The sequence below is a fragment of the Sciurus carolinensis genome, chromosome 6 (assembly GCF_902686445.1).
Source record: "Sciurus carolinensis chromosome 6, mSciCar1.2, whole genome shotgun sequence".
Lineage (NCBI taxonomy): Eukaryota > Metazoa > Chordata > Mammalia > Rodentia > Sciuridae > Sciurus > Sciurus carolinensis.
In genome coordinates this window covers 108,733,998-108,760,782 of record NC_062218.1, presented here as the reverse complement: position 1 = coordinate 108,760,782, position 26,785 = coordinate 108,733,998, and the positions used below count along the sequence as shown (strand labels likewise).

The 26,785-nt window shown below is 38.3% G+C and overlaps 1 protein-coding gene across 1 annotated transcript in view; it reads right to left on the bottom strand.

The window, feature by feature from the left end:
* The window catches only part of Irgm (immunity related GTPase M), a 54,053-nt gene extending 27,588 nt beyond the window's left edge, over positions 1–26,465 (bottom strand). The window contains 6 exon segments of the mRNA XM_053743409.1: positions 25,501–25,628; positions 25,630–25,732; positions 25,734–25,793; positions 25,795–25,888; positions 25,891–26,276; positions 26,278–26,465. Coding sequence (XP_053599384.1) covers positions 25,501–25,628; positions 25,630–25,732; positions 25,734–25,793; positions 25,795–25,888; positions 25,891–26,276; positions 26,278–26,465 — 959 coding nt within the window.
* Between the last annotated feature and the right edge of the window lie 320 nt (positions 26,466–26,785).

Sequence of the window (26,785 nt, the reverse complement as noted above, 5' to 3'; positions counted from 1 at the left end):
AGTAAACTATACAAATGTGCAATAAAAAGATAAGGCCTTAATTTCCAGGTTACACAAATAACTCAAAAATCTTAACACCAAAAAACGACCCAATCAATAAATGAGCAAAGGAACTAAGCAAATACTTCTCAAAAGAAGTAATACAAATGGTCAATGAAGTATATGAAAAAATGCTCCAACATCTCTAGCAATTAGAGAAATGAAAATTAAAACTACACTGAGATATCCCCTCATTCCAACCAGAAGGGCAATCATCAAGAACACAAGTAACAATAAATTTTGGTGAGGATATTGGGAAAAGGGTACACTCATTCATTGTTGATGGGACTGCAAACTAGTGCAACCACTCTGGAAAGAGGTATGGTAATTCCTAAAAAATCTAGGAATGGAACCACCATTTTACAGTTATTCCATCCCTTGGTATATATATCCAAAAGGGTTCAAATCAGCATACTACAGGGACACAGCCATATCAGTATTTATATTGTGGGTATTTATCACAATCCACAATAGCTAAGCAATAGAACCAAAATGCCCATCAACAGATGAATGGATAAGGAAATTGTGGTGTATATACACAATAGAATATTAGTCATAAAGAAGAATGACATTATGACATTCACAGGTAAAAAGGATAGATATGGAAACTATCATGCTAAGTGAAATAAACCAATCCCAAAAAACCAAAGGTCAATGTTTTCTCCGATATATAGATGCTGACCCATAATAAGGGAGTGGGTGGAGAATAGAAGTTCAGTGGATTATACAATGGGAAAGAAAGGGATGGAAGGGAGGATGGGACTAGGAAGGACAGTGGAAAGAATCTGGCATAAGTTTACTATGTACACATATGAACACATCACAGTGAATCTCAGCATTGTAGACATCCACAAGACTGGGATCTTAATTAGAATAAGATATATTCCATGTTTATGTAAATATATCAAATAGATTAAACTGTTATGTTAAACTAAAAAGAATAAATAAAAAATAAAAAACAAATGTGGAATAAGACTATTAGAAGGCAAAAGAAAGAGAAACATTACCTTTTGAAAAATAAAGGAATTCAATTAACTAATTCAGACTTTCTGAAACATTCTCTTGAAGAATAATACTTAATTTTTAAAAGTTAAGACACATTTTTTACTTCAAAAATCAACAGAGGAGTCCAGGAAGATAATGGAACAGAGTTAGGCAGTGATTCCTGATTTCCCCACAACCCAGAAAGGAGCTACACCCCCAGCCCAAATTAGACCACTTTTAAGATAGATTTTTCAAGCCTGAAAGACTAAGTATATAATCTTTAAAATAAATTTGACCATAAAGAAAAGATGTTAAGAGACCATGACCAGAATATTCAAGAAATTTGGTATAACATCAAGAAACTGAAATTAAGAATTATCAGGGTAAATGAAGGCTCTGAAATACAAAATAAAGGGATGCAAAATCTTTTCATGAAAAATATTAGAAATTTTTCCAAATCTTAGGAATGAGATGGAAATCCAAAGAAGTATATAGAACTTCAAATAGAATGACAATGAATCTACTTCAAGACAGATTGTAATAAAAATGTCTCATATGAAGAATAAGCATAGAATCTTAAAACTGCAAGAGAAAGATGGTTGGTCACAGTTATAGGTAAATCAATTTAGATTTCAATTGATTTCTCAGCCCAGATCCTAAATGCAGGAGAGCTTAGAATAATATATACCAAGCTCTGAAAAAAAATGGAGCCAACCAAGATTACTGTACCCAGCAAAATTATACTTGAGAATTGAAGATGAAATAATTCCATGATAAACAGAAACTAAACAAATTCATAACCACAAAGCCTCCACCACAAAATATTCTCAATGAAATATTTAATGAAGAAGAAAACAAGCATAGGGATGAATTACACTAGAAGATAGTTAATTAAAGGAAAATTAAGTATTAATTAAACATTAAAAATAAATCAAAGTGGCAGGAAATAAAAATCATCTCTGTAATAACATTGAAAGTAAATGATCTAAACTCTTTAATCAAAAAAACATAGATTGACAGATTGAATTAAAAAGCAAGACCCAACAATATGTTGTTTGAAGGGACTCAAAAAGACATCCCCAGACTGAAAGGGAAAGGATTGGAAAAGATATACCATGCAAAAAATACCCTGCCTGTTCTCATATCAAACACAGTGGACTTCAAGCCAAAATTAATCATAAGAGACAATGAAGGTTGCCATAATCAGTGCAACCAAACTCTCTGGTCTGGTGAGGGACTAAAGGGAATTGGAAAATATTGATTCACAGTCACAAATCTTGAAGATTAAGCTGGGATCCTGTGGAGCTCTGCTCTCTGATGGAGATGCAGATCTAAAGAGTTATGCCAGCAATCTTTATTTATATATGTCTCATTATCAGGTTAAAGTCTATGTAACCATTATTCTTTGTATTCAGGAAAGTTACAAAAACTAGGATACCCTATGTAGATTTCCATAGTTGCAATCCACAGTTGCAAAGTGCAAGGTTAGGAGATTTGTGTAACTCTCAAGAAAGTCCATTGTTTAAAGTTACTGTAAGGCGTGCATGAACTGGAGAAGTGGAGCTGGTGAAACATTGTGATTGTCTAGCATAAGAATTCCTTCCTTCCAAGGAGCTATGTGCCTGAGATAAGGTCAAAGCTGACAGGACTCTTGCACAGAGCCTCCTCATGCAGGGCAATGCCACAGCAACTAAGCATCCTGTGGCCTTGCACAGAAACATCCCCAGGCACCAAACTTGCCACAGCAATGAGGTCATCAGAGGCCCCTAATCTCAGTCACTGCTGTTCCATCCTCTGTCACTGCTTTCCACAGAAGGTCACTTTATACTGGTTAAGGAAGTCATACAACAGCAAAATATAATGATTATAAATATTTATGCTCCAAATGTTGGTGCACTTACATACGTAAAATAAACCCTTATCAATAATAAGAATCGAATAGACCACAATGCAATAATAAGGAGTGACTTCAACATATCTCTCTCACAACAAAACAGATCATCCAGACATGAATTAAGTAATGATTCTTCAGAACTAAAAAATACTATTAATCAAATGAACCTAACAGACAACTGTAGAATACTTTATTATCAATGACTGAATTCACTTTCTTCTCATCAGCACATGAAACATTTTCTAAAATAGATCATATTTTAGGGCACAAAGAAAATATTAACAAATACAAAAAATAGAGAAAATTCCTTGCATCCTATAAGATCATAATGTTATGAAATAGGAAATCAATGACTAGATTAAAACAGAAGCAACTCTAATGCCTGGAGATTTAGTAATACGCTTTTGAATGTTTAATGGATTCTCACCTCACGTCCCATGAGCAAGGGAAAGGGTTTCTGTCAGAGGAATGGGCTGGCTGTAAATTAATCACTAAGAAATTTATTTAATAGAAAAAAAACAAAGGAAACTATTATCTTTTGAATCAGGGCCTGAGGGGATGAGCCATGCTAAAGAGTCTGGCTCTAACAAAATGGAGGAGCCCATGCTCTCTTTATTTATAGTGGTACAGATCAAAGAGGGACCTGGAGGAGATTCTTCCATGAGAAACAGGATGGGGTGGAGCTAAGCAACCCATTTTGCTCTAGTGGGTCATTTGGCACATCTAGGACATGCAAATTCCTGCAGTAAGCCACTGCATGGAAACTACATACTCCAGGCAATCTGCAACAATCTCTCATAACTGTAAGTTCCTGAGAGCCAGATTTCCATGCCCAATAGCTCAACCAAGCCTGGTTCTATTTGAAAACCATGGATGGCACTCCACAATGGATATTAGAAGAATTTAGTGGAGAAATAAAAGATTCTTACAGACAAATGAGAATATTATTACAACAAAAAAAATTTCTTGGACAGTATGAAGGCATATCTAAGAGGAAAGTTTACAGCACTGAGCTTGTACATTAAAAAAATAGAAAAATAGCAAATAATCTAACAACAAACCTCAAGGCTCTATGAAAAAACAAACCAATACCAAAATCAGTAGAAGACAAGAAATATTAGAAATCAGAGATGAAATCAATGAAATTGAGAGTAAAAGAACAATATAAAGAATCAATGAAACAAAGAGTTGGGTTTTTTTTTTAAATAATAACAGGATTGATAAACCCTTAGCCAAACCAACCAAAAGAGAAGATTCAAATTAGTGAAATTAGAGATGAAAAAGGAAATATCACAACAGACAATAGTGAAATCTAGAGGATCTTCAAAAACTGTTTTGAAAATTTGTATTCAAATAAGTTATAAAAATTTGAAGATACTGACAAATTCCTAGAGGCATATGACTTACCAAAATTGAACCATGAGGGTATAGAAAACTTAAACATATCAATATTTAGTAATGAAATTAAAGCAGATATCAAAAGCTTTTCAACAAAGAAAAATTTGAGACCAGATGGAGTCTCAGTAGAGTTCTATCAGACTTTAAAGAATAACTAATACCAATTCTCTTCAAATTATTCCATGAAAGAGAAAAGGAAGAAACATTGCCAAATTCATTCTATGAAACCAGTATCACCCTGATACCAAAACCAGACAAAGACACATCAAGGAAAGGAAACTTCAGGTTAATATTCTTGATGAACCAGATGCAAAAATTCTTAACAAAGTATTGACAAACCACATACAAAAACACATTAAAAAGATAGTGCACTATGATCCAGTGGGATTCATCCCAAGGACACAAGGTTGGTTCAACATTGGATATCAATAAGTATAAGTCGCCATATGACAAGGGTTAAGGATAAGAATCATGATTATCTTAACAAATGCATAAAAGGCCTTTGACAAAATAGAACATCCATTCATCTTTAAAACACTAGAGAAACTAGGAATAGAAGGAACATACTAAAACATTGTAAAGCCTATATATGACAAACACAAAGTAATATAATACTAAACAGAGAAAAACTGAAAGCATTTCCTCTAAAAACAGAAACAAGACAAGGATGTCCATGCTCACTACTTCTATTCAACATAATCCTTGAAACTCTAGCCAGAGCAATCAGGCAAGAGAAGAAAATTAAAGGAATACTAATAGGAAAGGAAGAAAGCAAATTATCTCTGTTGTCTGGTGACATGGTCCTATATTTAAAATTCCAAAAAAAGGAAAATCTCCACCAGAAGACTTTTATAGCTGATAAACATTTTATAAAGTAGCAAGATACTAGATCAGCAAACATAAATCAATCTTTTTCCTATACTTCAGTAATGAAACTGCTGAAAAAGAAATTAGAGAAACTATTTCATTCAAAATATCATTTTTAAAATGTTTGGAAATTAATCTAAAAAGGGGAGGTGAAGGACCTTGTCAATGAAAACTATAGAACATTGAAGAAAGAAATTGAAGACCTTAGAAGATGGAAAGAACTTCCACGTTTTTGGATAGGCAGAATTAATGTGATCAAAATGCCCATACTACCAAAAGTGTTATACAGATTCAATGCAATCCACTTCAAAATATCAATGACATTCCTCACAAAAATAGAAAAAGAAATTCTAAAATTCATTTTAGAAAAATAAGAGACCCAGAGTAGCCAAAACAATCCTGAACAAAATGAATGATTCTGGAGGCATCACAATACCAGACCTCAAATTATACTAGAGCTATAGGGACAAAAACAGCATGGTACTGGCACCAAAACAGACACAAAGCCCAAAAGAAAAGAATAGAAGACATAGAGACCACTCCACCAAAATACGGTTATGTGATGCTAGACAAAGGTGCCAAAAACACATTGGAGAAAAGATATTCTTTTAACAAATAGTGCCGGGAAAATTGGAAATCCACATGAAGAAGAATGAAACTTTACCCCTATCAGTCACCCTGCACAAAAGTTAACTCAAAGTGAATCAAAGGCTGGGAATTAGACCAAAAACTCTGCAACTGCTAGAAGGCATGTAGGAGGCCCAACACTCCTACATGTCAGACTTCTTTTAACAAGATTCTAAAGTGCAAAAAGTAAAACCAAAAATCAATAAGTGGGATGGATGGCATCAAATTAAAAACCTTCTGCACAGCAAAGGAAACAATTAAGATCATGAAGAGAGAGCCCACAGAATGAGAGATCTTTGCCATCTGCTCCTGAGATAAAGCATTGATATCCAGAACATACAAAGAACTCAAAAAACTTAACACTGAAAAAACAAATAACCCAATCAATAAATGGGCAAAAGAACTTAACAGACATTTCCCAAAAGAAAAATACAAATGGCCAACAAGTATATGAAAAAATGTCCAACATCTCTAGCAATTAGGGAAATGCTAATCAAAATTGTATTAAGATTTTGTCTCACTCCAGTCAGAATGTCAATTTTCAAGAATACAAATAATAAGTGTTGGCAATGATGTGAGGAAAGGGATACAGTCTTACATTGTTGGTAGTATTTCAAATTAGTACAACCACTCTGGCAAGCAGTACGAAGATTCCTTAAAAAGCTGAGAATGGAATCAAAATATAACCCAACTATCCACTCCTCAGTATATATCAAAAAAATCTAAAATCAGCATACTATAGGATAGGTGTGCAACCAATCAATGCTTATAGCAGCACAATTCACAGTAGCCAAACTATAAAGCAACCTAGGTTACTTTCAATAGATAAAAGGATAAGAAAATGTGGTGTATATATACACAATGGAGTATTACTCAACCATTAAATAATAAAATTATGGCATTTGCTGATAAATAGATAGAACTGGAGACAATCAAGTTATGTGAAGCAAGCCAGACCCAAAAACATAAAATGTCGAATGTTTTCTCTGGTAAGTGGAAGTTAGTCCAAAATAAGGAAAGAGAAAGAGAATATTACTCAGCCATAAAAAAAAAATGACTTTATGACTTCTACCAGGAAATGGATGAATCTGGAGACTCTCAGGTTAGGTGAAATAAGCCAATCCCAAAAAGCCAAAGGTCAAATATTCTCTTGATAATACACACACAGGGGAGAAGCAGAAGAATAAAAGTTCAGAGGATTAGACAAAGGGGAATGAAGGGAAGAGAAAGGATAGGAATTGGAAAGACAGTAGAATGAATCAGACGCAACTTTCCTATGTTCATATGTGAATACAAGACCAGTGAAACTCCACGACAAATACAACCACAAGAATGGAATCCTAATTAGAATAAGTTATACTGTGTATATATAATAGGTCAAAATACACTCTACTGTCATGTATATCTAAGAAAAACAAAATGTTTTAAAAGTAAAAGATAGTAGAATGTTTCAAAGTTCTAAGGGAAGTTTTAAAAAATCTTTTTATATTTCTGTATTCCATACTCAATGTTGACAGTGTTTTCCTTCAATATCTGCAGCCGGGATGCTGTTCCTTCTGTGACCTGCATGTATTGACCTTCAAAATGCTGCTGTTTCTTAATCTCTCTTCCCCATCTGTTTAAATACATCTGTGGATCCATCCCCTTCAACTTTCAACTTATTTGTCCTGAGTGATCACAAAGAAATGGTCGAGGTCTGCCTTGAGTCACCAGGGGGCATGGCTTGACTCTGGCACTCATTGCCCATTGAGAGAGATTTCCTAGACAGTATTGGACTTCATTGCTCAATATAGCAAGATAATTCACTACTAATTAAAATATCTCACATACAAGGGAATATTGACAGGAGCAAATTGTGGTGCAATTTCCCTATGGCATTTACACTTAAAGGGAAAATAAAGTTCTCCAATAAAATGTAACATTCTAAATACTTTAAATGTTTTAATTTTTATTCAGAGGTTGTTCTTTTTCCTTGAGGAAAATTGTAACTTTCTGAAGTTTAATTTCCCAGAAGTTTTGGCAAATCTATTGCTGGTTTTGTCCTGTTTCTTCAATTTTATAGAATCCTCTGCTAGGGTGGAATTGTCTTGACCCAAAGACCTAGCTGTATTTGCAGGTCTTCAGTTGGACTACAGTGCCAGTTTCCCACCTCAACCTCCATCTTTTCCTCAGCCTCTCTCTTTATTCAACCCAGCTTCTCCAACATCCTCCCCTTATTGCCTCCAGGGATTTCAGAGTCAACTCACTAGAAAGTTTATTCACTTTCAATTTGCTTCCTGCTTTTATATTTTACATTTATCAGATTAATAGTCTACATCAAGTAAACCATTTTTGAACCAAGTTTTAAATATTTTCCTTCTTTCACACTCTTTTTTGTTGTTGTTGTTCCTAATTTAGTCTTGAACCGGTAAAAGTTTCATGGTTTTTTTTTTTTTTTTTCTTAGTTCACCATCTTCCTAAGCATTTGTCTAGGTTATTATAAAAGGGTAAAACTGCTTCCCCAATTTGCACTTTATCACCGTATCAGGTAATTGAACATCACATTTAACTCAGGGTCAAATAATGTTTTCCATAACCAATGGCATCCATTTGATTCCCAGTTTCACAAGACCATAACTTTCAAAGACATGGTCAAAATTAGTTTGTCCATGTAACTTAAGAATTCAGAACTTAATTTTCTTTGCTAATGAAGTAACAGAGATCTAATAATTATTCATACTACAATCAAATTTGTTTTTTGTGTCTCTTTCAGTGTCTTCTGAAGTTCTGTGGTCTTCACTGGAAATCTTACCAGGTTGACCTGGCTATGAAAATCTGTAACTTGATAATCTTGCCCTCCATCAATCTTTTAGATATTTTAATATAGTTCTCCCAGGTCTTAACTGAAAGCACCCAGAAACCACTCCTGACATGGGAACTGAAACAAGAGATTTTATTTGCAGATGAACAGAGTGTCTGCCCATAAGGGTGAGAGAGAAAGAGAGAGTGAGAGAGTGAGTATGAGTGTGAGTGTGAGTGAGAGAGAGAACAGAGAGCAAATAGCAGGGGAATTACCCTTAAATAGTGAAAGCCCATGGGCTAATTGGACCAATGACTGACAAGAAAGTTAACAATCTAGATTACAAAATGGTATGTGGGGAGGGGCAGAATCAGGGGAGAAATAGCTGCAGCCTTGTTCTTTAAACTCCCCCATATTTGTTTTTATAAGATCCCTTTTGGACATTTGGGTGAAGATTCATCTTCAATGACAGCTTCCTACTGGACATGGGCATAGAACTGATTCAGGGGGAGAAGATGTCATTGCAGTAGGTGGGGTTGGGGACTGGATAGTTCCCCTAGGGAGTGCACTTGTAGCCAGGCTCCAATTCATCCTTTATAAGGTGCTGATAGTCCTGTAATACAAACTGGACAGATCTATTAGGAAAAAATCTAATAGTTAGAAAAGTATCAAACAGAGTGAATGGCAAAAAAGGCAAAAATGTAGCTGGCAGTCCAGAACTCATGACTGGGTATAGTTGTCTAGTGCCTCAGTATTCTAGTCTTCAGCCTCCATCATGGGAAGAAGGGTAGAAAGCTTGATGGACTTCAGTCTGAGGCAGAGAGGTCCCACTGGGGTGGCCGAGCATAGGTTGGAAGAAGACTGAGGGTTAGAAGTTGGAGAGGAGCTTGTGGATTGAGAGTAGAACTTAACCCAAGAAATGTATAGCCATTCCAGTAAACCTTGAACACTGACACCATTGGCTTAGCCAGAATCACCAGGTGGGGTCCCTGCCATTTGGGAGATAGAAGGACTGTGGCCTCCTAAGGAAAAGAGATAAAAATTGGTCTCTTATTTGAAGAGGTTAAGCCAGGAGACCAGACAAGGGTCTAGGCAGGGAGGAATTGGCATAACCCCATAGGAATGCCTGAACATGGTTTAAGAAAGGAATAAATATTCAACACAGAAAATTATGTGGTGGAGAAGGGGATAGAAGAAAGCAAGGTGTAGGGATTGGGCACAATGAGGAAGATGGGGACAACTGCCAAGCTGATGATGCAGAGATCTTGCACCAAACAAGATCCATTAGGGCTTTTTAACAGTCAGGATAGGAGTGTTATAAGGTGAGTTGGCAGGGTGCAGAAAACCTTTCTGCCTTAAATCCTGGATGACTGGTTGAAGCCATAAGAGGATCCTTTGGAGAAGGGGATATTGGGCCTGAGCTGGGTAGGATGTTGGATCCTTCAGGCAAATGAGTTCAGGTGAGCATATAGCTACAGAGGGTGTGTGGGTATCCCAAACCTTGGGGTCAACAAGGGAGGGAGAAGGGATATAAAAACTCAGGTTGAGCTGTATGTTCCTGCAAAATCATGAGAAGAGGAATAGCAGAGGATTCTTGGTGGAGGTGCATAGTGGATGAGAAGGAAATAGAGGCACCCAATTTGGTTAGGATGTCCCTTCCCAGGAGGGAAATGGGACACATAGGAATTATCAAAAAAAGAATGAGTGAAACAAATTTGTCTGATATGGCAACTTATTAGAGGGGTTTGTAGGGGATTATATGATTTTCCCTCTATTCTGACAATAGAGGACCTGGCAAGGGAAGTGGGTCCCGAAAACTCCCCCTGAAAATATGGCTCCAGTGTCTCTAAGGAAAGGGAGCTGTAAGGGTCACCTGAATGGTGATGGTTATCGGGTGTAAAAGTCCCAGGTCCCTCAAGTCATCCATTGCCAATCCCAGAAAATCACTGGGGGTGGGGGGAGTAATCTGGCACTTCTCTGAGCACCAGGACAATCCACTGCCCAATGTCCCGATTGATGGCCTTTTGGACAAGGATCTGGGGACTGCCAGGGGTTGGGGCAGGCTTATACCCAGTGGCCCTCTTTTCTGCGCTTGAGGCATGGGCCTGGAGGTCTTCTGGGAGCTAGGGTGCCCCTAGTAGAGGTCGGCTGGGCAGGTCTAGCTGGCTGAAAGGCTTTGGCTAGCATTAGGTATTTTAATTTTCTTTTTTTTTTTTCTTCCCTTCCATTTTACACTTTGAATGCCAGCCACCACTATAACCTCTGGCTGTGCAGTGAGGTGCTCCCTATCCAACTGCCTCAATTAAGCCTTTATGTCCAGGTAACTTTGAGGAAAAAACTAAGTCATGAGTAGTTGTCACCCCTTTGGAGTTTCAGGGTCCTGGTTAGTATATTTGAACATGGCCTCTGTGAGGTGATTCAGAAAGGCAGATGGGTTTTCAGTCTTGTCCTCTAGTACTTCCTGAAGTTTATTACAGTTAATAGGTTTAATGGTGGCATTACAGAGACCTGCAAAGACACAAGTTTGGAACTTGTCCCGCCACAGACACGATCCCTCTGTTATAGTCCCATTGGGCTCCCTATCTGGTACTGCTTCAGCCCCAATGGGATGGGTCAGGGTGGATTGGTGAACCTCATTTGCATAATTGCATGCATGTTCCCAGACTCTCCTGTGTTCCTCAGGAGCCAAGGTGTTGGACATGATCATATAAATATCATGCCTGGTAAGGTCATAAGACTGAGATGCTGAAATTATAGTTCAGAGTTGGAAGTGAAGGAACCTAGCTGCTTCTCTATCTGGAAGAGATCACAAAGCAACAAAGGAACATGAACTCTGATCACTCCTTCCACACCAGCCACTTCCCATCGGGGCACTAGAACATGTGCGCAGGACCACATGGTGGGAGGAATAGGCAGGTTGGGGCGGGGAGGGGGGGGGGCCTGTGAAAGCAGAAACAGAGCAGGGCAAAGCAGATCAAGGAGCAGGAGTCGGCAAGACCCCTACCGCAGGAGACGGGTATGGGGGTGGTTCGTGAAGTCAGAAAAGGAGGAGGGATTAGGAGGAGGAGAAGCCAAAAGGAGGTGTTCAGGTTTGCAGGAAGAGCAAAAATCATGTTTAGTGGGCAAGAAAGAGAAAGCTTAAAGAATTTCTTTCCACTTGCCCACTCATTCACAGAAGTAGTATAAGTCCCTCAAAACATTAGTATCCAAAGTGCCATTAACCAGCCATCTAGATTGATTATACAAAGGATACTGTGGTCAAATATCGTTATACAAGCAAATAAGTTTCGATGGCTCTAGGTCAGGGATCAGGTGAAGAGATTTAAGATTTTCTTTTTTTAATATTTTATTAGTTGTTGATGAACTTTATTCATTTATTTATTTGTACGTGGTGCTGAGAATTGAACACAGTGCCTCACGCTGCTAGGCAGGTGCTCTACCACTGAGCTACAACCCCAGCCCCAAGTCGCAGGTCAGCAGAGGAGTGTTTAAAATCTGAAGCTAATGATGGATGTGCAACCAAGCATCTGGGCAAATTGAAAGTGAGACTGGCGTCTGGGGGTCTGGGGTGACAGATGGGATTCAACTCGACTAAGTGGCGGTAGAAGAGCCCATCCAAGTCACAGCACCAATGAAAGCACCCATAAAATCACTCCAGATGCGGGAACTCATACAAGAGATTTTATTAGCAGACGAACAGAGCATCTGCCCTTAAGGGTGAGAGAGAGAAAGAGAAAGAGCAAGAGAGTAAGAGAGTGAGAGTAAGAGTGAGTGAGAGCGAGAGTGAAAGTGAAATAGCAGGAGAACTATCCTTAAGTAGTGAAAGCCCATGAGCTAATTGGACCAATGACTGACAAGAAAGTTAACAATGGATTACAAAATGGTGTGAGGGGAGTGGGCAGAATCAGGGGAGAAATAGCTGCAGCCTGGAATAGTGAATTTTGACCTCTTTTTTTATAGATTTGTTTTTTTGTTTTTTGTTTTTGGTTGTTTTGTTTTTTGTTTGTTTGTTTTATGTTTTTTGTTTTATATCATTTGAAGAACTTTGTTCTCCAGAACAGTGTATATGTTCAATACTGGTGAAAAGATGACTCAAACTGCTAGATCTTCCTGATTATTTCATTCAAATCCTTTATTTCATGTATTTTAAAAAATATGGTTCCCTTTCATTTTTTTTAACCTATTTTTACTCTGGTTTTTGTTGATATGAGAAGTCTGTTAACCTAAAGAGAGAAATTGATATTCCTAGCTTTCCAGTAACTAATTAATTCCATTGAGAAAAATCATCATGGATGATTTTCAAAATCAGATAGAAATGTAATTGCAGGCGATCCAAGATGGCGGCCTAGAGGGAGACTGCACCCCCTCTCGCTCCAGAACCCAGGAGTTAAGAAGGGGAGGCATTGAGAGACTCGGACTGAAATAGAGCCACGGGTGAGTCTGCCCACTGGGTAAAGCTCGGCCCGGGGGGCAGGCCCAGACAGAGGTGGCTTATCGGAGCCGGGCAGGGCAGCTAGAGTCATCCACAGGCAGCCCTGCGCACTCCGGCGGTGGGCCCCGCCCACACAGCCAGCTTCTCCAGGTTCTCAGAACGGAACTGGCCCGCTGGTGAGAGCCTTTCTGACCAGAACAAGCTCCGAGTCCCGGAGCCAGTGCAGCTCAGCGTACTCTGGCATGCAAGCAGATTCAGGATCCAGACAGGGCAGCCAGAGACTTCCCCAAGTAGTCTGGACCCCTGCGGTGGGAGGTGCCGTTCAAGGCTAGCCTCACGGAGCTGACCGCCCAGTGAGAGACTTTCTACATAGAACCAGCCACAAGCCCCCGAACCAACGGAGAGCCTCGATCCGCAAACAGCCTCTGGGATCAGGGCAGGGCAGCCAGACACCTCTTCAGGCGGCTCTGCCCACTCCGGCTGCAGGCTCTCTTCTCGGGACGATCCAAGATGGCGGCCTAGAGGGAGACTGCACCCCCTCTCGCTCCAGAACCCAGGAGTTAAGAAGGGGAGGCATTGAGAGACTCAGACTGAAATAGAGCCACGGGTGAGTCTGCCCACTGGGTAAAGCTCGGCCCGGGGGACAGGCCCAGATAGAGGTGGCTTATTGGAGCCGGACAGGGCAGCTAGAGTCTTCCCAAGGTAGCCTTCCACACTCCGGCAGTGAGCTCCTCCCACACGGCCAGCTGCACGGTGCAGGCCCACAGTGAGAGCATTTCAGCACAGAGCCAGTTCCAAATCGTGGAACCAGTAGGGGGCTAGGGGCAGTTTTCTTCGGATACACTGCTTTATCAGATTCCTCCAAGACATCAGGCTACAGAAGGCTGGGAGGTGATACACTGGAAATCTACCGGGACACTATAAGCCAATAGCGGAAAACTGCAATATCTCAGGGTCCCACTGACAACTGACCAATATGAGAAAACAAGGGAAGAAAATGTCCCAAACAAACCTAGATACTACATCAATAAAACCCAATGACAGCACAGCAGAAGAAATGTCAGAAAGGGAGTTCAGAATGTACGTAATTAAAACGATCAGGGAAGCAAATGAGGAGATGAAAGAGCAAATGCAGGCATTGAAGGAGGAGATGAAAGAGCAAATGCAGGCATTAAATGATCGCACCAATCAACAGTTAAAAGACCAAATACGGGAAGCAAGAGATCATTTCAATAAAGAGTTAGAGATACTGAAAAAAAAACAAACTGAAATACTTGAAATGAAGGAAACAATAAACCAAGTTAAAAACTCCATAGAAAGCATAACCAATAGAATGGAGCACTGGAAGACAGAACCTCAGACATTGAAGACAAATTATTTAATCTCGAAAGCAAAGTTGGCCAAACAGAAAAGATGGTAAGAAATCATGAACAGAATCTACAAGAATTATGGGATATCATGAAAAGGCCAAATTTAAGAATTATTGGGATTGAGGAAGGCTTAGAGAAACAAACCAAAGGAATGAACAATCTATTCAATGAAATAATATCAGAAAATTTCCCAAATCTGAAGAATGAAATGGAAAACCAAATACAAGAGGCTTATAGAACTCCAAACATACAAAATTACAACAGACCCACACCAAGACACATTATTATGAAAATACCTAACATACAAAATAAAGACAGAATTTTAAAGGCCGCGAGAGAAAAGAATCAAATTACATTCAGAGGGAAACCAATAAGAATATCAGCAGATTTTTCAATCCAGACCCTAAAAGCCAGAAGGGCCTGGAACAACATTTACCAAGCCCTGAAAGAAAACGGATGCCAACCAAGAATCTTATACCCAGCAAAACTTACCTTCAAATTTGACGATGAAATAAGATCCTTCCATGATAAACAAAAGCTAAAGGAATTTACAAAAAGAAAGCCAGCATTACAGAACATTCTCAGCAAAATATTCCATGAGGAAGAGATGAAAAACAACGATGCAAATCAGCAACAGGAGGCGCTAGCCTAAAGGAATAGCCAAATAAAGGAGAAACCAAATCATGTCAAAAACAAATATGAGTCAATTGACTGGGAATACAAATCATATCACAATAATAACCCTGAATGTTAATGGCCTGAATTCATCAATCAAAAGACACAGTCTGGCAGATTGGATTAAAAAGAAAAATCCAACAATATGCTGCCTGCAAGAGACTCACCTCATAGAAAGAGACACCCATAGACTGAAGGTGAAAGGATGGGGAAAAACATACCATGCACACGGACACAGCAAAAAAGCTGGAGTATCCATCCTCATCTCAGATAATGTGGACTTCAAACCAAAACTAGTCAGAAGGGATAAAGAAGGACATTACATGCTGCTTAAGGGAAGCATAAATCAGCAAGACATAACAATCATAAATATCTATGCCCCGAACATTGGCTCATCCACGTACGTCAAACAAATCCTTCTCAATTCCAGAAATCAAATCGACCACAACACAATCATACTAGGCGATTTTAACACACCTCTCTCACCACTGGATAGATCGTCCAAACAAAAATTGAATAAAGAAACTATAGATCTCAACAACACAATCAACAATTTAGACTTAACAGACATATATAGAATATACCATCCAACAAAGAACGAATACACTTTCTTCTCAACAGCACATGGATCCTTCTCTAAAATAGACCATATTTTATGCCACAAAGCTACTGTTAGCAAATACAAGAAGATAGAGATACTACCTTGTACTCTATCAGATCATAATGGATTGAAATTAGAAATAAATGACAGAATAAAAAACAGAAACTTCTCCAATACTTGGAGATTAAATAATACACTATTATACGATGAATGGATAACAGAAGACATCAGGAGGGAAATAAAAAAATTCTTAGAAGTAAACGAGAACAAAGACACATCATATCAAAATCTCTGGGACACTATGAAAGCAGTACTTAGAGGAAGATTTATTTCATGGGGTGCATTCAAAAGAGAAGTAGAAATCAACAAATAAATGACTTAACACTACAGCTCAAAGCGCTAGAAAAAGAAGAGCAGACCAATACCAAAAGTAGTAGAAGACAGGAAATAGTTAAAATCAGAGCCGAAATCAACGAAATCGAAACAAAAGAAACAATTGGAAAAATTAACAAAATAAATAGTTGGTTCTTTGAAAAAATAAATAAAATTGATAAACCCTTAGCCACACTAACAAAGAGAAAGAGGGAGAAAACTCAAATTACTAAAATTCGGAATGAACAAGGAAACATCACAACAGACACAAGTGAAATACAAAACATAATTAGAAACTATTTCGAAAATCTATACTCCAACAAAACAGAAAACCTCGAAGACATCAACAAATTTCTAGAGACATATGAATTACCTAAACTGAACGAGGAGGACATACACAACCTAAATAAACCAATTTCAAGCAATGAAATAGAAGAGGTCATCAAAAGCCTACCAACAAAGAAAAGTCCAGGACCAGATGGGTTCTCAGCCGAGTTCTACAAAACCTTTAAAGAAGAGCTCATTCCAATACTCCTCAAACTATTCCATGAAATAGAAGAGGAGGGAACCCTCCCAAACTCGTTCTATGAAGCCAATATCACTCTGATACCTAAACCAGACAGAGACACATCGAGGAAGGAAAATTTCAGACCAATATCCTTAATGAACATCGACGCAAAAATTCTCAACAAAATTTTAGCAAATCGCATACAAATATATATTAAAAAGATAGTGCACCACGATCAAGTGGGTTTTATCCCAGGGATGCAAGGTTGGTTCAACATTCAGAAATCAATAAATGTCATTCACCATATCAACAGACTTAAAGTTAAGAATCACATGATTATTTCAATAGATGCAGAAAAAGCATTCGATAAAATACAGCATCCCTTCATGCTCAAAACACTAGAAAAAATTGGGGTAGTGGGAACATTCCTAAACATTATAAAGGCAATCTAGGCTAAGCCCATGGCTAATATCATTCTAAATGGTGAAAAACTGAAAGCGTTCCCCCTAAAAACTGGAACAAGGCAGGGATGCCCTCTTTCACCACTTCTATTCAACATCGTCCTTGAGACTCTAGCCAGAGCAATCAGACAAACCAAAGAAATTAAAGGGATACGAATAGGAAAAGAAGAACTCAAACTATCGCTGTTCGCTGATGACATGATTATATATTTAGAGGAACCTGGAAATTCCACCAGAAAACTTTTAGAACTCATAAGTGAATTCAGTAAAGTAGCAGGTTACAAGATCAATGCTCATAAATCCAATGCATTTTTATACATAAGTGATGAATCTTCAGAAAGAGAAATTAGGAAAACTACCCCATTCACAATAGCATCGAAAAAAATAAAATACTTGGGAATCAATCTCACAAAAGAGGTGAAAGACCTCTACAATGAGAACTACAGAACACTAAAGAAAGAAATTCAAGAAAACCTTAGAAGATGGAAAGATCTCCCATGTTCCTGGATAGGCAGAATTAATATCGTCAAAATGGCTATACTACCTAAAGTGCTATACAGATTCAATGCAATTCCAATTAAAATCCCAATGATGTACCTTGCAGAAATAGAGCAAGCAATTATGAAATTCATCTGGAAGAATAAAAAACCTAGAATAGCTAAAGCAATCCTCAGTAGCAAGAGCGAAGCAGGGGGTATTGCAATACCAGATCTTCAACTCTACTACAAAGCAATAGTAACAAAAACGGCATGGTATTGGTACCAAAATAGACAGGTAGATCAATGGTACAGAATAGAGGACATGGACACAAACCCAAATAAATACAATTTTCTCATACTAGACAAAGGTTCCAAAATATGCAATGGAGAAAAGATAGCCTCTTCAACAAATGGTGCTGGGAAAACTGGAAAACCATATGCAATAGAATGAAATTAAACCCCTATCTCTCACCCTACACAAAACTCAACTCAAAATGGATCAAGGACCTTGGAATCAGACCAGAGACCCTGCATCTTATAGAAGAAAAAGTAGGTACAAATCTTCAACTTGTTGGCTTAGGATCAGACTTCCTTAACAGGACTCCCATAGCACAAGAAATAAAAGCAAGAATCAACAACTGGGATAGATTCAAACTAAACAGCTTTCTCTCAGCAAAGGAAACTATCAGAAATGTGAAGAGAGAGCCTACAGAGTGGGAGAATATTTTTGCCAACCATACCTCAGATAGAGCGCTAATTTCCAGAATCTATAAAGAACTCAAAAAACTCTACACGAAGAATACAAATAATCCAATCAACAAATGGGCTAAGGAAATGAACAGACACTTCACAGAAGAAGATGTACAAGTAATCAACAGATATATGAAAAAATGTTCAACATCCCTAGTAATAAGGGAAATGCAAATCAAAACCACCCTAAGATTTCATCTCACCCCAATTAGAATGGCGATTATCAAGAACACAAGCAACAATAGGTGTTGGCGAGGATGTGGTGAAAAAGGAACACTCATACATTGCTGGTGGGGTTGCAAATTAGTGCAGCCACTCTGGAAAGCAGTGTGGAGATTCCTCAGAAAGCTTGGAATGGAAACACCATTTGACCCAGCTATCCCACTCCTTGGTCTATACCCAAAGGACTTAAAATCAGCATACTACAGAGATACAGCCACATCAATGTTCATTGCTGCTCAATTCACCATAGCCAGATTGTGGAACCAACCTAGATGCCCTTCAGTTGATGAATGGATAAAGAAACTGTGGCATATTTATACAATGGAATATTACTCCGCAATGAAGAATGATAAAATTATGGCATTTGTAGGCAAATGGTCGAAATTGGAGAATATCATGCTAAGTGAGATAAGCCAATCTCAAAAAACTAAAGGACGAATGATCTCGCTGATAAGCGGATGAGGACATATATTGGGGGGTGGGAGGGGTTAGCATTAGGTTTAGGGTTAGGTTTAGAGTTAGGCTAAGGAGAGCGGTAAGAATGAAGGAAAGAAGGACTGTATAAAGGGAAAAGGGTGGGAGGGGTGGGGGGGAAGGGGAAAAAAAGAAACATCATTACCCTATGTAAACGTAAAAAAATAAATTAAAAAAATAAATAAATAAAATAAAAAAAAGAAATGTAATTGCAAAAGTACATTATAATTATTTTTATAAGTACTGAATTCAATTGATGGGTGATACGTGGGTTTCTATATCTACACTCCTCTCTCTCTCTCTCTCTCTCTCTCTGACACACACATACACACACACACACACACACACACACACACACACACACGGGTTATTTTATTCCTCTCCTTATTGGCAGAGCACCTGATTGCCAATATCCATGTTTACCTTAGCATCCCTTTTATGGATGCAGCACAGATTATATGCCCTTTAGTTATATAATTTATTTCTATATAAACTGTTACTACTTTCATCTGACCATTAATGTTAGTAATCATGATTTTCAGTTGAATAATGACTACTCTGTTACTATATTACTACAGGTGATATGATTAATAATGCAAATTAAATGCATTGCAATTGTGAGTTTTACCCATCCATCCAATTTTTGTGGTGATTGTGTATTTTGTATCAATATAGTTCTAGGAAAAAAAATAGAAAATTTCCTTGCTGAAAATTATCCAAATTTTTAAAACTTTTTATTGGTTCTTTTTAGCTATACATAACATTAGTATTCATTTTGACATAATTATAAAAGCATGGAATATAATGTTCTACTTCAGTCCCCAGTACTTCCCCTTACTTTGCCCTCCTCCCTCCCCCTTTCTCTTCCCTCTACTCTACTTATCTTTCTGCTATTTACTTTTAGATTTATTTACTTTTAGATTTGTTTGTTTTTTAGTGTCTTGTGGATATACCCAGCACCACAAGAAAAGTTATCTGAATTTGATATACTACACACCCATAAATCTAAGAAACCCAATGAACCCCAATCATGAGGAAAATTACAATAAGGAATATCATAATCAGATTGTTTAAAATCAGTGACAAAAAAAGAATTCAGGAGAAAAAAGATGAATATGTGTAGAGGAAAGTAGAGGGAAAAGGATGATGGCAAACGGAATTTTTTCAAAAAATCAAAAACAATTGTCAATCTAAACTGGATTTTTCGTTAGTTTTTTTTAAACGTTTTTTTAAACCTTATATATTCTGGATTTTAATCCCTTGTCAGTAGAATAATTTGAAAATATTTTCTTACTCCTTCAGGTTGTCTCTTCACTGTTAGGTTGACTATGTCCTTTGCTGCAAAGAAGATATAATTCCGTTTGTATATTTTTGTTTCACTGTCTATGCTTTTAGGATATTATCCACAAAAATTGTTGCTTATACTTATGTCCTGAAATGTTTGTCCTATGTTTTATTCTACTAGTTTCATGCTTTCAGGTCTTACATTAAGGTCTTTGATTCATTTTGAGTCCATTTTTTTAATATGGTGAGAGATAGGGGTCAAGTTTCATTATTTTGCCTATCACTATCCAATTTTCCCAGTACTTACTGAAGAGTCTGTCCTTTTTCCCATGTATGTTTTTGGTTCCTTTGCTGAGAACGATTATAGATGTGTGAATTTTTTTCTGGAATCTCCATTCTGTTCCACTGGTGTTTGTTTCAGTTTTTATGCCAATACCATGATGTCTTGGTCACTATAGCCCTTTAGTATATCTTAACTAAATATATTGGATATTGTCCTTCAGCTTTTTTCTTTTTTGACCAAGATTACTTTGGTTATTTGGGGTCTTTTGTGCTGCCATATGAATTTTAGGATTTTTTCCTAGTTCTGTGGAAAATGTAATTAATACTGATCCTGCTGAACCTGTAAATAATTTTGTATAATGTGGGTTTTTAACAATCCTAATTTTTCTGAGGCATGGTCACAGGAAATATTTACCTTTTATCATGTGCCTTCTTCAATTTTTTTCATTAGTGTTTTGTAATTTCATTACAGAGGTTATTCACTTCCTTTATTTTTCTTCTTTTGTTTTCTTCCCTTGCTCTCCCTTGGTACTGGGAATTGAACTCAGGGGTGCTTTGCCACTGAGCTGCATTCCCAGCCCATTTTATTTTTTATTTTGAGTCAGGGTCTCACTAAATTGCCCAGTCTGTGCTTGAACTTGCAATACTCCTTAACGGCCTCCTAAATCGTGGGGTTTACAGGCATCCAACACCATACCCAGCTGTCTGTCATTTACTTTTTTAAGTTTATTCCTAGGTATTTAAATACGGCTATTGTGAATAAAATTTTTGTGATTTCTTTCTCAACAAGTTCATTCTTGGTGTACAAAAAACATTACTGACTTTTGTGTGTCCATTTCATATCCTGCAACTTTGCTGACCTCATTTTATCAGTTCTAACATATTTGATGGAGCGTTTAGGTTTTTCTATGCATACAATTATGTTGTCTGCTAACAAGGAAAATTTGGCTTCCTCCCTTCTTATTTGTGTGCCTGTTACTTCTTTCTCTTGCCTAATTGCCCTAGGTAAAACTATATTTAATAAAAGTACTATATTTAATAAAAGTACTATATTTAATAAAAGTGCTGAAAGTGATTATCTTTGTCTTGTTCTAGATCTTAGAGGAAATGCTCTCAGCTTTTCCCTATTTGGTGCACTATTGTCTGTGGGCTTGTTGTTTATAATCTTTACTATGTTCAGGTATATTTCCTATATACCTAATTTGTTCAGAATTTTTATCACAAGGGTATATTGAATTTTATCAAATAATTTTATGCATCTACTGAGAATATCATCTGATTATTGTCCTTCATGTGGCTAGTGAGATATGTATTATGTTTATTGATTGATTTTTCTATGTCAAACCATTCTCCATGATAAATCCTGCTTGATTGTGGTGAATGATATTTTTAATATCCTGTCGGATTCAGTTTGCTAGTAGTAATTAGTTGATAACTTTTGCATGTTCATTGGGGGAAACTATTCAATAGTTTTCTTTTGGGTTTTGGGTCCCAGTTTTAATAACAAGGTAATTCTGGCCTCATAGAATGAATTTGGAAGAGTACTTTCCCTTTTAATTCTTTGGAATAATTTGAGAACTGTTTCTAGTTCTTTTTTGAAAGCTTAGAATCTGCAGTGAAGTCATCTGGTCCTGGGCATTTCTTTGATGGGAAACTTTTTATTCAATATCATTGTTATTGGTCTACTCAATGGTCTTCTATGTTCACAATTCAATGTTTGTAGGTTATATGTGTTTTAAGTGTATCCATCTCTTCTAGGTTTTTCAATTTGTTAGCATATAGTTGTTCAAATTGTCCCTAATGATCCTTTGTACTTCCATGGTATCAGTTGTAATTTCTCCTTCTTCATTTATGATTTTATTTATTGGTTATTCTTTTTTTCTTGATTAATCTAACTAGAGGTTTGTTGATCTTGTTTCTCTATTTAAAAAACCAGTCCTTCGCTTTGTTGATATTTTGTGTTTTTATTAGTCTCTGTTTCATTTATTTCTGCTTTGATGTTTATTAGTTCTCTTTTCTAAGCTTGGGTTTAGTTTGTTCTTGTTTTTCTAGTTCCTGGAGGTTCATTGTTAGGTTATTTCTTTGAAGTGTGCACACATTAGTGGCAAGAAGACACGACTGAGTCTCCAAAGACCATGGGCATGGCTACTCCAGCAGACCCTGGGGAGGTGTGATATAGCTTATGTGGCAGTGTGATCAGGGTGCCTGTGCAACATGGCATATCCCTGTCAGTCTCTAGAAGCTGTGCTGGTGATATAGTTTGAATCTTGGGTGTCCCCAGAAAAGCTCATGTGTTAGGCAATGTGGGAATGTTCAGAGGTGAAGTGATTACGTGAGAGCTGTGACCTCATTGGTGGAATAAGCCTTTACTTAAAATTAATCCTTTCAACGGATTAGTGGATGGTAAGTATAAGCAGGAGTGTGTGCCCTTGGCCTGTATCTTGTCCCTGGCTCCTTCCTTGCTCTCTCTGCTTCCCAGCTGCCATAAGCTATGGGAAGCCATCTGTGACTAGAAAAATCAGGCTTGGTAAGCTGTCAGACATGGAAATCTGGCTCCCAGGAACTGGCAATCATTAAGAGATTGTTCCAGATTGCCTGGAGTATGTGGTATCAGTGCAGTGGTTCATCACCCGAAATTTGCAGATCCTACTTGGGTAACCCGCTAGCGCAAATGGCTTCCTTAACTCCACCCATCCTGTTCCTCACAGAAGCAGCTCCTCCTGGTCCCCCCTTTTACATGTATGACTATAAATACAGGACAGGGGGCTCTTCCATTATTACCAGATTAGCATGGCTCAATCGGTCATGCCCCTGATTCAAAAGAGATAATTGTCCCCTGTGGTTCTTTCTATTAATTAAGTTTCTTAGCAATTAATTTATAGCCAGCCCATCCCTCCGACAGAAACCCTTACCCTCACCCACACAGGACATGAATGAAACTCGAGAATAAGTTGAGCAGTTTTTCTCTGCCATGCCCTTCCACCATGATATACTGCCTCACCTCAGGCCCAAAGCAATTGAGTCAACTCACTTCCGTATACCCAGGTGGGTAAGGCACAGCTGGTGTGGCAGCAGGATCAGGGTGCCAGTGCAATTCACAGCTGTCCATCTCCATGGCTGGTGCAGAGGTGAAGCCATTCCATCAGCTTGGGAGGATGAGTCATACATGGCAGTGGGGGTGAGATGTGACTGGGTTTGGTTTAAAATAACACCAAGTAGCAATAGCTAGGTAGTGGAGAGTACTAGGTGAACTTACATTCCCCTTCTGAAATAGTGCAATGATATGCAATTTCTGACAATAACCGAAGGGGACTCAAGGCCTAGGACAGCTGCAGGATCCCCTAGTAGCAAAAGCTTCAGGTGTTCACAACACCAATGTGGTCTGTTAGGACATCCCATTAACATTTTCCAAGTTTTGGAGGACTTTTCTAGGTTCAAATATGAAGACTGGGGTAATAGAGTTATCTATACAAAGTAATTGTTCCCTTCTTTACCTAGGTCATCTGGAGACAGGCAGAATTCAAGGTCAGGTGAGACATGATGAGGACATGAAAAAGAAGGTACTAATTACATACAGGTTCCAGAGAGGATAGGGGTGCAGACAGAACATTGGCAGGAACTAGAAAGGTGACAGGGACTCAATCAGTGAGTGGGTAACAAAGAAAAAAACCAGAAAGGGATCTCTGGGACAGTATCTTTAGTAAGATCCATGGGCCCTATCCACAAGGACTTCCCATGGGGGTTGTAGATTGACTAGTTTAAAGAAAATATATGGGGAAGGAATCTTATCTAGATGACTCTGGTGTTGGCTATTAGGTTCTTATCATGGCCAGCAGTCATGGGATGGGTTGGGCCAATGAGATGAAGAAATAACAGTTATATCACCACCACAGAGGAAGGGAGAGTTTTAACTAGGCCAAAGGTGACCGGACACAACTGGTTTCAAACAATGTATGTCAAGTATAAGAGATGCTGTAGTGGCAGCTACATTAGACACATTTAGATAGAAGTTAAATCACCTGATCTGGTGGTTTTTTAGAAGGTTGTGACCAGAATTTAGCTCTCTGCTTATTCTAAGATATCTCATTACTTAGTGCAGTGTTATGGTTTGGATGTGAGGTGTCCCCCAAAAGCTCACATGTGAGACAATGCAAGTCAGTTCAGAGGAGAAATGATTGGGTTTTAAGAGCCTTAACACAATCAGGGAGTGGTAACTGGGGGCAGGTGAGGTGTGACTTTGGGGTATATATTTGTATTTGGCAAGTGGGGTCTCTCTCTTCTCTTTCTCCCTCTCTTCTTCTCTCCACTCCCTCTCTCCCTCTCTTTTTTTCCCTCACCCTTCTTCCCTCACTCCCTGCCCCCCATCCTCTCCCTCTCCCCCCCTTTACTGATCATCATGTGAGCTGCATCCCTCTACCACACTCTTCTACCATGATGTTCTGCCTCACCTCAAGCCCTGAGGAATGGAGCTGGCTGTTGATGAACTGAGAACTCTGAAACCATGAGCCCTCAAATAAACTTTTTCTCCTCTACAATTGTGCCGATTGGGTCTTTTACTCACATAAGTAATAAAGCTGACTAAAACATGCAGCTAACAGGGAGATGCAATCCGGAAATATGAGTTGAAGGCTGCATGACCTCATTAACCTCAGTCTATTATTCAGCAATGTCCACTGGGCTATTTTTCCTTCATCAATTTGGATTTCAACTTCCAAAGGATTTTAGTCTAATTGGAACTCTACCTGTTTGTCGAATACATCTCTTTGAGGAGTACTGCAGCATCATCAGACACTGTGTTAAGTTTTAAAAAATTATCGAAAGGTAGCTCAGTGGTAAAGTGCTGTTCGAGGCCCTGAGTTCTACCCTTAGAACTGCAAAAGAAAAAAAAAAGGCATAGTCTGATGTAAAGACCACAGCAAGAACACTTCCATTAGTTAAACAGAACATCTTCAAATATTTCAAAAGGGTTTCCCCAATTGTCTTTTCATTCCTGGTTTTTAACAAATTTTGGAGATTTTCAACAAATCCAAAGGAACACACATTCTCAGCCACACTCTGCAAGGACGCATCATCTCAACCAAAAAGGACTCAATAGTAGCTTAAGCCTGCCTGCAGCTTCTCCACGTCATTTGTCACTGGTGATGCCCTCCATAGGCAAGGTGGCCAATATTTTAGCCTTCAAGGCTTCTAGCCTGGTAAACTGCTTATGAGAATCCTGGTTTCTTACAATGGTTCTCAGTAATATTGAGAAGGGAAAGCATAAAATCATGGTGCTTTTGAACAGGCAGATCCTTTCAAGATCGGAAAATCATACTTAGATGAATCACAGTTGGATATCAAAATTATTTGTGATTCATCAATGTTTTTCTTCTTAAAATTACACAATTCTCTCGGATCTGCTGCAGGATTTTTTCTCTGTCAAAGGTCATTGGCTTAGATATCTGTGCATTTTTTAAATCACAGTCTACCTTGGTTCTCACAAAGTAAAAATTCTTCATCATTTTGATTGCCTTGGCCAGATCTAGATCATTTTTCTTGAAGCATGTAGAAGAAACAATAATGAAGTCATACTCCCTAAATTTTACTTTCTCCAGGTAATCTTTTGGCCAGAACTTAGTGACTCTAATCCCAGGCAGGTCCCAGATTCTCATGTTGGAAAAATTTGGGTGTTCGTATGGAGTCCTCTCTGTGGTCGTCTCCACCACCCCAACAGGAGCTGCCTCTTCTCCCTCATGTCCAACCCCTCTCAGGGCCTTGACGAAACTGGACTTCCCTGCTCGACTCCCCTGTCACAGCGATGCTGAGTCGGGCAGTATGAATTTCTTCTAATACACTTTTGATTGCAGAGGTTGCCCCCTCAATGTTCCCTTTTCTCAGTTGTAACTCTATCAAACTGATGGTTTCCTGAGAAATGATTTTGTTTTCTGTCACCAGGTTCTTAAAATATGCAGTAAAGCTGGGGACCATATCATGGTGGTGATCACGATCAGAAGTATTAGAGAATCATTGACCCAGGACTGTGCATAAGCGAAGTAACTAAAAGATGGAAGAGGAGAGTTGAAAGGATTACTATGCCGGAAGAATGTCTTTGAGCTTTGATCTCACCCAAAGTGCTGCAGACTCAGTGCCATTTCCCCCAGTTAGGTCCAGAAACAGATCAGTTTTCATATCTTTCTGTTTTTCTCTTATTTAAATTCTTTTATTACGGGAATATTTAAGCTCAAAGTTAAGGAAAATAATACAAAAAAAAAAAAATGCAGGTCTCCTTTAGAGTCAACTTCAACAAT